Source organism: Bos taurus, unplaced genomic scaffold, assembly GCF_002263795.3.
Source record: "Bos taurus isolate L1 Dominette 01449 registration number 42190680 breed Hereford unplaced genomic scaffold, ARS-UCD2.0 Leftover_ScbfJmS_2110, whole genome shotgun sequence".
NCBI classification, from domain to species: Eukaryota; Metazoa; Chordata; class Mammalia; order Artiodactyla; family Bovidae; genus Bos; species Bos taurus.
Window position 1 is genome coordinate 19,898 of NW_020191195.1, and position 13,363 is coordinate 33,260.

Genomic DNA, 13,363 nt, shown 5'->3' on the forward strand with positions numbered 1-13,363 from the left:
TGTAAACATAAGTTTTATGAAAGCACTGGGAAACCAAAAGTTTGTTGTGACTCAATTGTGATATTGACTGTCCTTCAGGGGTTGGGAACCAAACTTGCAGGATTTTCTGGGTCTCCCTGTGCTTTGGGATTGTGAGTAAATCAGACAGAAATCGCGTGAACCTGGCGTGGAATGTATCCTGTAGCTCTTGTTCCGGTGCAGGCAAGCAATGTGCAGATTAGATGTTTTATTCACGTTGCCTTCTCTCCAGAGAGTTTCTGAGAAATCAGGGTGAGGTCTCCACGGCGGCTGCAACCCTAGAGCGCACGACGCGCAGGAGCACAATCCGCCGCCGCTAGCACCTCTACCCTGGCCTCGCGCCCCTGTCGCCCTTTGTGGACGCCGGCTCGCCGGTGCAGTCGGATGCGCCGCGGCAGCCCTGGGCCCCGGTTCAGAGGCTTCCGGCAGAGAGGAGGCGGCCCGCCCGGCCAGGGACCCTGCGCGAGGTGGTGGCCGGCTGAGGGGCTGCGTAGTCCTCGCCCGGCCAGGCCCAACCGGGCCCTGAACAGAGACAAGGCGGGGCATTGTTGATGCACTGACGGACCTCAGCAGCCCTGGCATGACCTCAGGGAACGGAAACTCTGCCTCCAGCATCACTGGCACTGCCCCCAAGAATGGTGGGACGCTTGTCTCTGCTGGTGGGGAATCTCAAGAAGTATGCACACGGGTTCTTGCCTGAGAAACTTCCGCAGCAGGACCATACCACCACCACTGACTCAGAGATGGAGGAGCCCTATCTGCAAGAATCCAAAGAGGAGGGTACTCCCCTCAAACTCAAGTGCGAGCTCTGTGGCTGGGTGGACTTTGCCTACAAGTTCAAGCGTTCCAAGCACTTCTGTTCCATGGCTTGTGCAAAAAGGTACAACGTGGGGTGCACCAAACGAGTGGGGCTTTTCCACTCAGACTGGAGCAAGGTGTAGAAGGTGGGAGCCACGACCCACAACCACTGTCAGGCCAGCAAAGCCAGTCTGCCGACACTTACCAAGGATACCAAGAAGCAGCCAACAGGCACCATACCCCTTTCAGTTACCGCTGCCCTGCAGCTAACACACAGCCAGGAAGACTCCAGCCGTTGCTCAGATAACTCAAGTTATGAGGAACCCTTGTCCCCCATCTCAGCCAGCTCGTCCACCTCCCGCTGGCGACAAGGCCTGCGGGACCTGGAGCTCCCTGACATGCACATGCGGGACCTGGCGGGCATGGGACACCACTTCCTGTCAAGTGAGCCCACCATGTGGTACGTGGACGATGTCTACGAATTCATCCGCTCTCTGCCAGGCTGCCAGGAAATCACAGGGGAGTTCCGTGGCCAGGAGATCAATGGGCAAGCTCTGCTGCTGCTCAAGGAGGACCACCTGATGAGTGCCATAAACATCAAGCTGGGGCCTGCCCTCAAGATCTACATGCGCAGCAGCATGCTCAATGAACAGGGCCAGTGGAGGGAAGGGCCCCCCCCACCCCCCGCGCTGTGGGGCGTGGCTGGGGAGGAGGTCTCCGGACCTCCTTGGTGACTCTCAGGGGCCTTTCTTTCTGTGGGAGGGGCAGAGAGGTAGGTGGCACAGAAGATGGGGCTTTATGCTTGTAAATATTTGAATGCACTGGCTTCCTCCAAAGTCCCACGACTCTAGCCCCACTTTTCTTCCCCTCTTTCTGTCCCCCACTCCAGGGGGTATGTGGTCAGGCCTCCCAACCTGAGTTGGGTCACTTCCCAGGGCAGCCGTCGGGCCTGGAGAGAGGCCTCGGAAGCCCTCGCCTGCCTTCTTCCTCTTCTTTCTCGGGGCCCAGATCGCTCTTCCATTGCCAGCTTCTCCCACTTCAGCCTGTTACTGAAGCCGCCAGAAGGGTTCTCCCCCCTCACCCCTGCAGGTGGAGGGAGAGAAGCTGGGCCCGCTTTGGCCACACCTGCTAGTACAGCCACCTTAACGCTATGTGTGTGACTGTGTGGGAGCCTGGACTGACTGACAGGCCGAGAGCCCCCCTGGCATCTCCAGGTGTTTTGTAACAAACAGCCACTTAGTGCTTTGTCCTGGACTCCACTCAGCCTCGGGATGGGGAATAGGAAAAAGGGCTGCCCCGGTGCAGAGGCAGGATCAGAAAGCGATGCAGGTTAGCAGGAGATTTTCCTTTCCAGATTGTCGTGGTGTCTCTGCAGCCCTTTCCTGCACTGTGACGCCCCCTGCCCCGACTGCCCTGCTGTGTCACAGACGGCATTAAGGAAGCTGCCAGTGGGCTGGGCCAAGCTGCGCCTCCTGGTCTTGCCTGTCCACTCACCCTGAGAGCCCAGTGGTGGGGCCCAGAGAACGTCCAAGGGCGGAAGAGCTGGAGTGACCACTGAGGTGAAGAAGGCAGCCTTCGGCCTCGGCTCCCACACTTCTTTGCTTCTGTAACTTGCTGGCAGCAGTGTGAGCTGCCGATGGAGGAGGCAGGGCAAGAAGGGCAAGGGCCGGCCTCTGATCTGCCCTGCACACTGCTTGCTCCCGGGGAAGAGTTGGACTCTCCCCAGGGGAGGGTGGGTGCCCTTCTCAGTTCGTTCTATTCCCCACTCATACCCCCAGGCAGGGTTGGAAATGAAGGACTTTTTAAACCTTTAAAAAAAAAAAATACGTAAAATCCATTCCTTCTGTGCCTTTCTCCCCTGGGGATGCCTTTCTGTGATCCTGAAGAGCTATTTTTCACCTGCAGGGAGAGGGTAGGTCCCTGGGCTGGTAGGGGGATGACCACCTTAACTGGACAGCATATCCTCCACGCTTTGCGGTGTCATTTGAGGGCACACTCAGCCCCGGTTCAGATCCCACCTGTTCTTCATGGGTATTCCTTGGGAGTGCAAGGTTCCAGGGCCCCTTAACCTCTGAGCCTCCCCGACCCACCACTGCCGCTGGGGAGACAGGACGCTATTCGTCAGGAATACCTGGCCCACCGGAGGCAGAGCCCAGAGCTCCCCACCCTCACACACACACCTGTGGTGCGTGCGGCTCCGTGTCCAGCACCGCCCTTGGGGTAACTCTGCCTCACTCAACAGCTGAGCATTCTTTGGATGCTGGAATAGCAAACTGTTAGGAGAGTCTCTGCCTCAGGAGGCAATTGCCTAAGCCTCGAATAAAGAAGAGGCCTTCCAAACACAGGCTGCTTGTGCACTCAATTAGTCTGTAACAGAGGGGCCCAGGGAGACTGATTAGCAGGGACCTTTTAAGAACTAATACCCACATCTTGATGACAACTGCGGAAAACCTTTAAGATGTAACTACTTCCTGGAGGAAGAGGAGAAACAAACAACTGACTAGTTGACCACCCCCAAGATGGAGCTAGGACTTGGGAAGTCTGGTCTGCAGAAGGTCAGGAATGGCTAGCCAGACCAGGGCCAGCATGGGACCCTGGGCTGAGGGGGAGTGGGGATGGTCCCCCAGGAAGACCCCCATATTGCCCACCCCACTCCAGGGCAGGGGAGTGGGCCACTGTGGCCCGTGCAGCTTGGCGAGTCCATGCTGGACCTCGACTTTCGCTTTCTGGAAGACAAAGCCAGGCCCAGCCAGAGTCTGTCCTTGTATGTGAGGTGGGAGAGGGAGCTGAAACTCCTGAAAGAGGATAGGGTGGATCTGCAGGGTTGACTGACACAGGTAAATACACCCCTGCTGTCTCTTCACTCTGGGTGGAAGGCCTCAGTCTGAAGGGTGCTTCCTTCAACATATATTCGCTCCTGATGTTCATGCCTTACATAGAATTTTGCAAAACTTTTGATTGTGACCGACAGTTTGTTCCCCACACTCATATATGTACTGAGATGTATGTAACTGAAGCAAAACAGAATAATACCTACCCTGATGTATAAAAATAAAAAAAGAAATCAGGGTGACAGTCCTCTGAGGTGGGATGATGCCCAGAATCCGCTAGAATGGCACACTCTTTCCTCGCTGGGCATAACTGTCAGCTTTTAGGTTGTGAATATTTTTTAAATCTACAGTTCCTTCTCATTCACCCTCCCATAGCCCCTGGCAACCACCACTCTACTGTCTGTTTCTTTGACTTAGACCATTTTAGATTCCTCATGTAAAGGACATGCAGTATTTGTCCTTCTGTGTCTGGCTTATTTCACTGTACCATAATGTCCTCTAGATTTATCCACGCTGTCATGACTAGACAGGTTAGCTTCTTTTTAAGGCTGAATGATATTCCATTGTATGTATATTTTACTTATTTATCCATTCATCTGTCACTGGACAGGTAGGCAACTTCCCTGTCATGACTATTGTGAGTAGTGCTGCAGTGAACATGGGAGTGCAGAGCGCTCTTCAAGGTCCTGATTTCAGTTCCTGTGGATAGTAGTGGAATTGCGGAAAGTATTATGTGATATTTTTGATTTTTTGACGAACCCCTATACTGTTTTCCATACTGGCTGTACCAATTTACATTCCTACCAGCAGTGTTGAATGTGTATAGTTTACTAAGAAACTTGCAAACTGTCTTCCAAAGTGGTTCTCCCATTTTGCATCACCACCACCAAGGAATGAGAGTTCTTGTTGATTCATATCTTTACCAGCATTTGGTGTTTTCAGTCCTTTGGATGTTAGCCATTCTGAAAGGCATGTCGTGGTATCTGCTTGTTTTTTTTTAATTTGCAGTTCCATAATGGTATATGATGTGGAGCATCTTTTCATATGCTTGTTTGACATCTGTGTTTCTTCCTTGGTGATGTATCTATTCATATCTTTTCTCCATTTTTTATTAGATGTTAGTTTTCTTCTTATGAATTTTAAGAATTCTTTGTATATTTTAGATTAGAGCTTTCATCAGATATATCTTTTGCAAATATTTTCTCCCAGACTATGGCTCATCTTGTTCTCTTGATGGTGTATTTTTACAGAGCAGAAGTTTAAAGAGAATGGAATCTAGCTTATCAATTATTTCTTTCACGGATCCCCATCACTTTTTTCTTTGATGATCTTTTGTTGATCGATTGATTTGCTATGTGGCACATGGGATCTTAATTCCCCAACCAGGGTTTGAACTGACACCCCTTGCACTGGAAGCACAGTTTGTGTGTGTGTGTGTGTGTGTGTATGTGTGTGTGTGTGTTGAGGAATAGCAAATTAACAATATTGTGACAGTTTCAGGTGGACAGTGAAAGGACTCAGCCATACATATGCACATGTCCACTCTCCCCCAAACTCCCTTCCCATCAATACTGCTACATAACACATAACCAAAATAATTAAGAGTGATAAATAAAGGAGACAAATAGATAATGCTCAGTAACCATATGGTAATCTGCATGTGCAAAATCAGATACCCTCAAGTGATCAAGGGCTTACAAGATTATCTGGTGCTATCCTTCTATGTAGAAAGTAAATATTTTATTATTTGTACTAAAAATATTTTTTTCAATTTATTCTTTGGCTGTGCTGGGTCTTAGTTGTGACACTCAGGACCTTTGCTGCCATGTCTGCAGGCTCTTTAGTTGTGGCATGTGAGATATTTAGTTGTGGCACATGACCTCTTGGTTGTGATATGTGGGATCCAGTTACCTGACCAGGGATTGAACCCAGGCCCCCTGCATTGGGAGCACAGAGTCTTAACCATTCAACCAACAACAGGAGGGTACTGAAAGTAAAGATTTTTAAACTGCCCTAAATCCGGCGGCTCAGATAGCAAAGAATCTGCCTGCAATGCAGGAGACCTGAGTTCAATCACTGGGTTGGGGAGATCCCCTGGAGGAGGGCAACCCACTCCAGTATTCTTGCCTGGAGAATCCCCATGGACACAGGAGCCTGGCAGGCTGCAGTCCATGGTGTTGTAAAGTGTCAGATATGACTGAGCAAATAAGCAGACACCCTAATCTGGCTGAAGAGAAGGAATATATCAGCTCTTTTTCTCTGACAGCATAACATCTTTCCTGAGTTCCTTGATTTCTGCTGCATGTTCCTAATCTTAGATTACTTTTGGGACCAAGACCTGTTTTCTCCAACATTTTCTAGAGGTTAACTGTTCAATGTCTGTAGGAATATGCATTTCCCAGGAAGCCTTTAATCAAGTGACAGATGCTGATATGGGAACCTCCATGAAGGAGGGTTGAGGAGACAATCACTGCTGAATAGAGTGGTCATCCAAAGACTAAGAAGAGGAATATTAGATCAGTAGAAGGCAGAGACCCAGGTTGTAGTAGATGTAGATTGTTGAGCAAAAGGAATCCGAAAGGACTAGAGTTGCATGCCCACTGTCTGTTCTCAGAGGCCCTGATGGACTACGATCACATGAGCATCACCCTGACTTCCCACTTGGAATTCTCAGGAGACTAGGACCTTGATGTAAGACAAGCAGCTTCATAAAAATAGAGAGTGGAGTTACAGGATTCGTCATGAGTCAATGTGAGGACCTGAAAGTGAATGCATGGTAGCACACACTATAAAAGGAGGCCCTGGAAAATCGCTGATGCTGTGGTCCCCAGGAAGCGCTGGGCACAGATGTCAGGTTGATTTCAGTCTGGAAAGTCTCAGCGAGGTGAGGCCTTTGTCTAATAGGATCTGCCTGTTTCTCAGAGGGACGGACCTGAACCCAAGAAGGACCTCACATGCGATGCTGAGTGTTAGACAGGACCCCTGGAGAGGGAGCCAAACAGATTTCTGTAAATTCTTAGCCCTGAGAGACCCAGAAGAGCTACTTCTGAGTGGCCCCCTCATTTAACCTGTGTGATCTTAGGGAGGACAGGGCCTCCTCTAGCAGAATCGGACCCCAGATCTGCAGAGGGGGGCATCTTGACCATAACTGGACTTAAGGTGAGGACCATCAGTGCTAGTGAGAGGGTCTCTTCCCCTACGAAGGAGGCTCACAGAGTGGCGCCCCCTCCTGACAAGCAGAGATGCTCAGAGCAGCACCCTGACTCCCGACACTAGGGACTTGGGAAGGCGAGGGCTTCGTTTGGGAGCTGGAGAACTCGGGTTCATAGAAGGAGGTGTCCTGGGCTCTGATACACTGCACAAGGAGGACCCAGGGCTGGATGAATATTGAGCTACCGGGTTTCTGTAGCGCCCCGCCCCCGCCTCCTGCCCCTGCCCCGCCCCTAGGAGACCCCACGTACGAACGTATGCAGGGCTCTTCTTTTCCGCTTCCGAGGCGAGGAGCGCGACTGGTAGCTGCAGCGTCTGTTCAGCGGAGATTGTGTGCTGGACTCGTCCGGAGCCAAGGTGAGGACCTGAATGTAGCTGAAGTGAATTTCCCAACCCCTCCCTGTAAGAAAAGTGACCCAACCGCATCCCACCCCTGCAATCTGCAGTGTAACATGGCCTGTCCCGAGTTGCGGGCCAAGGGGCCATCTTGTTGCCACGTGGAGGGTCGGTGGCGGCTCGGGCGGCTTTGTTGAAAGAGGATGGACTCTTTATGCGTTGGAAGTGGTATTTGCCCTCAACAGGTGAAAAGATGGGGCTTTCAGTGCTCACAGGGCTATCTCCTTCCAAAGTGGTGGCTGCACAGAAGCCATTCCCGCCACCAATGGCTGCAGTGCCGCGCAGTAGTGGCCCCCAATCTTTTTGGCACTGGGGGACCGGTTTCTTGGAAGACAATTTTTGCATGGGGTGGGGTGCAGTGTGGGATGGGGTGTGATGCGGTGGACAAAGGAGGGTGGGGTGGCATGAGGGTAGGGTAGGGTAGGCTAAAGGGATGGTTTCAGGATGCTTCAAGCGCATTACATTGTTTACTTTATTTCTGTTATTATTACATCCCCTCCCGCTCAGATCATTAGGCATTAGAATGGGAAGGTTTGGACCCCATAGGGGTCCATAGGGGTCCAAATTACCATAGAGTAATTCAGGCTGAGAGAACCCGTCATTTTTGCATGGTGTGCGGGGGCTGGCAGGCGTTGTGGATAAGGGACGTTCAGGTAGAGAAAGGCCTTTATATAAAAGGATATGGACCTAGAGGGTATTATGTATGTTTAGTGAAATGAGTCAGAGAAAACGAAATACTATATGATTTCACTTCTGTGAGGAATCTGAAAAACAGAAACAATTGTAGAAGCAAGAGAGAAAAAACAGATGGTTGATGGGGGTTAGGGTTAGGGGCGTGGGGGAGAAGAGAAATAGGTGAGAAAGGTTAAGATGTAACTACCAGTTACATAATAAAAAGCAATGGGTGTGAAAGGTAAATAAATAAAGACATAGAATGATAGATAAGGTAACCCCATTAGGCATAGGGAGGAGTCTCAGCCTTAGAAGGAGTCAAGCTAGGACCTTCAGTGCTAGTCAGCAGGCTGGCATCCAAGCGGATTGCTGCACTAAGGAGCAGCCCCGCTCTCAGATCTGGGCATCCCCAAACAAGGTAGCTGGATATGGAGCCCCCAGCATCTCCTCCAGGCACTCAGGGAGGTGAGAGCTTTGCTCTGGGGCATGCAGACTCGGGTCAGCAGAGGGAAGACCCCAAACCCTACCCAAACTGGAGGCCAGAATCCTGAGTGAGGACTGAGGGAGCCCCTGACTCCAGAACTGGGGCAGGGGGTGGGGGTTGAGAGTGCTGCCCTTTTGGTTAGCAGCATAGCCCCAAATCATTTTTGGTGGAATGTGGCTCACTCTGTCAGCTTGCGTCCGGGAAAGGTGAAGACCTTTCACAGGGTCTTGGGCTCAGGTCTGCAGAAGGCAGAGTCCCAGAAAGGATGCGGTGTCGAGGGAAGATCCATACACGGTAGAGATAGCCACATCTGATGCCCCCTCAGGTGTCAGCCCTGGGGGCCCCAGGGAAGAGCTGGCCAGTTCTGGTGCCCCTGACTTTTTCCTGTGGGGTCCGAGGGAGATGAGGGCCTTGGTTTCAGGTCTGCCTGCCCAGGTTAGGAGAAAACGAGGAGTCCTAGGCCGTGAGAGATGTTGAAGCACCAATTCTATGTGAGGAAGGAGACAACTGACTCCCCCAGAACAGAGGAGCCCACACAGAGTGCCACCTCTGCCGTCGCCCTGGGAAGCCGGGTTAGAGCTCTCAGGCAGAGATGCCCTCTCATTTTCTCCAAGGATGGTTTCAGGGACATTCAGGTTTGATGCTGATGGGTGAGGCCTCATTCAACATAGGGAGGAAGCCCGGTTCCTAAAAGGAGTCACAGTGGTAACACTGAATGAACATGCGAGAACCCCACCCAGAAGGAAGTGAACCACATAGTCGCATCACTCCTCTCAGACCTGGGAGACCCAGCATGGGGATCAGATGACCCCCACTTGCTTCTGCCCAGAGCCTCGCAGGGAGGTGAGGAACCTCGTTGATGGGGGTATGGGTTCAGGTCCGCCACTGGAGCATTTGCAGCTAGTACCAGGAGCCCAGAAGAGGACCTAAGAATTGAGGGACCATCCAGCTACCCCGTGACAACAGAGGGCAGTGCAGAATCTCTTCCTGACTGTCTGCATCAGGAGTCCACACACAGCTATAGCTAGACATCGGGAAAATGTCACTGCTTTCTAGTGGGTCTCAGGGAGATGGGGGACTTAGTAGGAGGGGAGAGATCTCAAGAAGAGACAGAGATTTCCTGGTCTTGCCAGGAGTCACAGAGTCATGATAAGGACCCAGAGAGATGACTTAGATGAGCACCTACCCAAAGCAGTGGGGGCCTGCAAAGTCCCAGTCCCTGTCTGCCCTGGGGCACCTCAGGCAGAGATTGCCAGATGTCACCCCTCACTTTCAGCCCCAGGAACTCAGGGAGATGTGGGCCTTGATCTGAGGCCAGAAAACTCAGTGTGGACTAAGGGAGGAACATAAATCACATCCAAGTGAGGACGAAAGGGGCCAGTGATGACAGAACAGTGAAGTCCCACAGAGTCCAGCCCCTGCTGCCATCCCAGGGAGGTCAGGGACAGGGATGACTAGAGGTGGCTCACACTTTCTTTCACCTTGGGAACCTCAGCGTGCTCAGGTCAGCAGAGGGAGAATTTCTAACATTTTCCAGGACTCACAGAGAATATGCTGAGGACTATGGGAAACTCCCAGAATTCCTCGCACTGTCACTCCTTGGTGCCCCCAGGCATACATGGCGGGCAGAAGTGTGCCTCACTCACAGCTAACAGGGAAGTGAGGGTCTTAGTCTAATGAGTCAGCAGAGGAAGGAATCTTAGACTCTCCCCTGAGTAAAATCTGGGGACCTTGCATGAGTAGCACCCATTACAGGGCCTCAACCTCCTGCTGCAGTTCTTCAGGCCCCAGAGACCGTGGGCGGTAGGGCCAGGTAAGGCCACCCTGGCTTTCCCCATTCGATCTTAGGGAGCTGTTGGCCTTGCTGTGAAGAAAGGTCCTCAAGCCAGGAGAGAAAGGAGCCCCCAGATTCTCCCAGGAGTCAAAGTGGGGACTGCAAATGAGGACTGAAGGTAGCACGCTCCCCCTTGCAGCTAATCAAATGAACACTAGAGTCTTGCCTGATCCTCCGCTGAGGCCCCTCATTTCTTTGTGTCATTTCTAAGGGAGATGAGGTTCTTCACCTGAAGGGGCAGCACCAGAGGCAGGAGGGAGGGGCCCACACCCTTGGTGTTGACAAGATGAGGACCCTGAATGGTGGAGAACTGAGTTCAGGACAGAGCAGGCCCCCAGAACTGCCAGTGCCATCCACCCCTACAGTGTCCACGACTTGGCTCCTTCTCATGGGTCCCAGGGAGCTTTGAGGTGTCACCTTTCAAGCAGCACATGGCAGGGGTCCCAGCCCCACTAAGAGCTGATGTGACAGTTGTGTGTGTGAAAGAAGGGACCCAGAAAGGGCCCCACTCCCAGGATCTTCTGTCATTGGAGGCAGCCACAGGCAGGCTGTGGCCTGAGGCTGGCATGCTCTCACTTCTTACACAGGGTTCTCAGGGGATAGGCTGACCAAGAACAAGAGGCCAGCGGTTCCTGGAGTAGGGCTCTCAAGGAAAGGGGCAGAGCAGCCTTATTCCCTCCATGCTGAAGGAGCTCATCCACTCATCTTCCCTTCTCCAGGTTCCAGCATCACCTACTTGCCTGCCTGCTTCCCTGCCCGCTGTGCCTGCTGATAGTCATGCCTCGGGGGCAGAAGAGCAAGCGCCGTGGGTGTGAGAAACGCCGCCTGGCACGCATGGAGACCAAGGATCTCGGGAATGCTCAGGCTGCTGCCACCCCCACCCCTACTTCTGGGAGTACGCCCCCAGGCTCCCCACCTGCCGGTGCGGGCCAGAAGCCTCAGGGAGCTGCAGCCACTAGCTCTCCTGTTGCAGGGGCTTTACGCCCAAGATCTAAAGCACGTGGCGGGGGCCAAGTTGAGGAACGTGAAAATTCTTCCCGGGCCTCAACCTCTGCTAAGACCGCTCCTCTAGATCCTCTGACCGAGAAGGCAGGAGCGTTGGTCAATTTCCTGCTTGATCAGTTTAAGATGAAAGAGCCCATTAGGAAGATAGATATGCTGAAGCTTTTTCACAAAAGGTACAAGACACGCTTCCCCGAGATCCTCAGGAGAGCAGCTAAATGCATGGAGCTGGCATTCGGTCTTGAATTGAAGGAAGTCAAGCCAAATGGTTACTCCTACACCGTGGTCAGCAAGATAGGCCTCATCAGTGATGACGTGCTGAGAAGCAGCTGTGAGGTGCCGAAGAATGGGCTTCTGATGCCTCTGCTGAATGTGATCTATGTGAATGGCAACCGCGCCTCTGAGGCTGATGTCTGGGAGTTCCTGAATGTTCTGGGCATCTATGATGGAAAGCAGCATGTAATCTTTGGGGATCCCAGGAAGCTCATCACGGAAGAGTGGGTGCAGCAGAATTACCTTGTGTATCGTCAGATTCCCGACAGCGATCCCCTGAGCTATGAGTTCCTATGGGGCTCAAGAGCCTACGCTGAAACCAGCAAGATGAAGGTGCTGGAGTTTTTGGCCAAGATCAGTAGTACCATCCCCAGTGCTTTCCCGTTCCATTATGCTGAAGCTTTGGGAGAAGAGAAGAGATCCCGAGGCAGATCTCTAGTTAGGTCTCGTGGTGCTGCCAGGGCCACTGCCCGCTCCAGGGTCCCACCCAGAGATCCGTCCAGTGCCCAGTGAGTTCTCAGGCGGCAGCTTCACTTTGTTTGACCAATACTGCCAACCTTTCAAGAAGTGAGAGGCTAAAGTAGGGCTGGAAATGTCAATACGTATCTTCTTTGTGTTCCTGTTTTACACTATTACCTTTCAAACGTTGTTTCATTTCCTAGCATGTTTGTTTAGATTCAGAATCCAAATTTACGAATGACATGGATCACAGATTTGTTGTTGTCTGTCAGATCTAAGAGTAAGAGTTTTGGTACTGTGTAGTGTAATTCAGAAAATCCTTCATCTTTGGGGATCCAGAACAAGATAACATAGCTTTGGAATAGTAATTTTCTTGGAAATGTGAAAGAATGTTGTAGTTTTAAAACAGATGAAAATCAAGTAAGCTGTAGTCAAGTTTTGATTTATGTTATTCACCTTTGTCTCTCTCTCTATAACATTCAGTAGTACCCTTAGCGATATATTTAGATGTTGTTAGCTTATTCAAGAATGCTGATAAAAACAATAAGAAACTACATTCCTTGCTTGGTGGCTCCTTTATTCCCATCTTTACTTGAGCATCTGCTCTTCAGAAGGTTCTGTGCTGGTGGGGGTGATGCAAAGATAAAGGAGACCCTGTACCTGCCTGTAGATGTCTTGTGTATATGAGCAGTGATTCCATAAGGAAGGTGGTGTGATGATCTAAGACAAGTGACAAAAATCAGGGAGGATGCTGGGGAGGGAGTTGGGATGAGAGCAGTGAGGTATAAATTCTCTCAGCCTTTATTCTCTTAAACCAAAACTTTGAGGTTTGGTATTTTGGCCAAGGTCAATGGTAACATCCCCAGTGCCTTCCTACCCGATTATGAAAAGGCTCTGAGAGAGGATGACGAGAGAGCCCGAGCTGCAGTCAGGGTTTATAGTCCTGCCAAGGCCAGTGTGTGCTCCAAAGTCACATCTAGCAGTCCCTCCAGCCCCTAGTCAGGTCTGAGGCAACTATTTCACTGCGTTCGACCAACACTCCCAGCCTTTTAAGTTGTGAGAGGCTAAGGTGGGGCTGGAAAGCTAATCATAATATACATCTTCTTTGTCTTCCTGTTCCTTCCTGGGAGGTCATTTTAAGTTGGCTGCGTGGTGGGCTGGATGAACCTGTGATAATGGTGAGCCGGGCCCAGATCCCCAGATGGTGGGCCTCAAAGTTGGGAGGCTGAGACTGAAATGAGAAGCTTCCCTGAACAGTTACCCTGAGATTGTGAGTCAACCAGAGGGAATCTCCACCTGGGGGAAAGAACAGAAGGTGTCCAGTGCTCCTGCCCCAGTGCAGGTGAACACAGTCCACAAACCAGGTGTTTGATGCATATTACTCTC

The 13,363-nt window shown here is 51.4% G+C and overlaps 1 protein-coding gene and 1 pseudogene across 1 annotated transcript; both read left to right on the plus strand.

Moving 5' to 3' along the window:
- The first annotated feature begins 171 nt into the window (after positions 1 to 171).
- Positions 172 to 1,550, plus strand: LOC112445613 (polyhomeotic-like protein 2; annotated as a pseudogene).
- A 5,583-nt stretch (positions 1,551 to 7,133) lies between these two features.
- LOC112445612 (melanoma-associated antigen B1) lies at positions 7,134 to 12,527 on the plus strand. Its single transcript, XM_024989105.2, has 2 exons — positions 7,134 to 7,214; positions 10,963 to 12,527. Exon 2 carries the CDS (start codon positions 11,021 to 11,023, stop codon positions 12,029 to 12,031), a length of 1,011 nt encoding a protein of 336 aa, XP_024844873.1. The 5' UTR covers positions 7,134 to 7,214; positions 10,963 to 11,020; the 3' UTR covers positions 12,032 to 12,527.
- The last annotated feature ends 836 nt before the right edge of the window (positions 12,528 to 13,363 follow it).

Excerpts from the sequence above, each read along its gene's own strand:
- LOC112445612 (XM_024989105.2), top strand. The coding sequence starts at position 11,021 with ATGCCTCGGGGGCAGAAGAGCAAGCGCCGTGGGTGTGAGAAACGCCGC.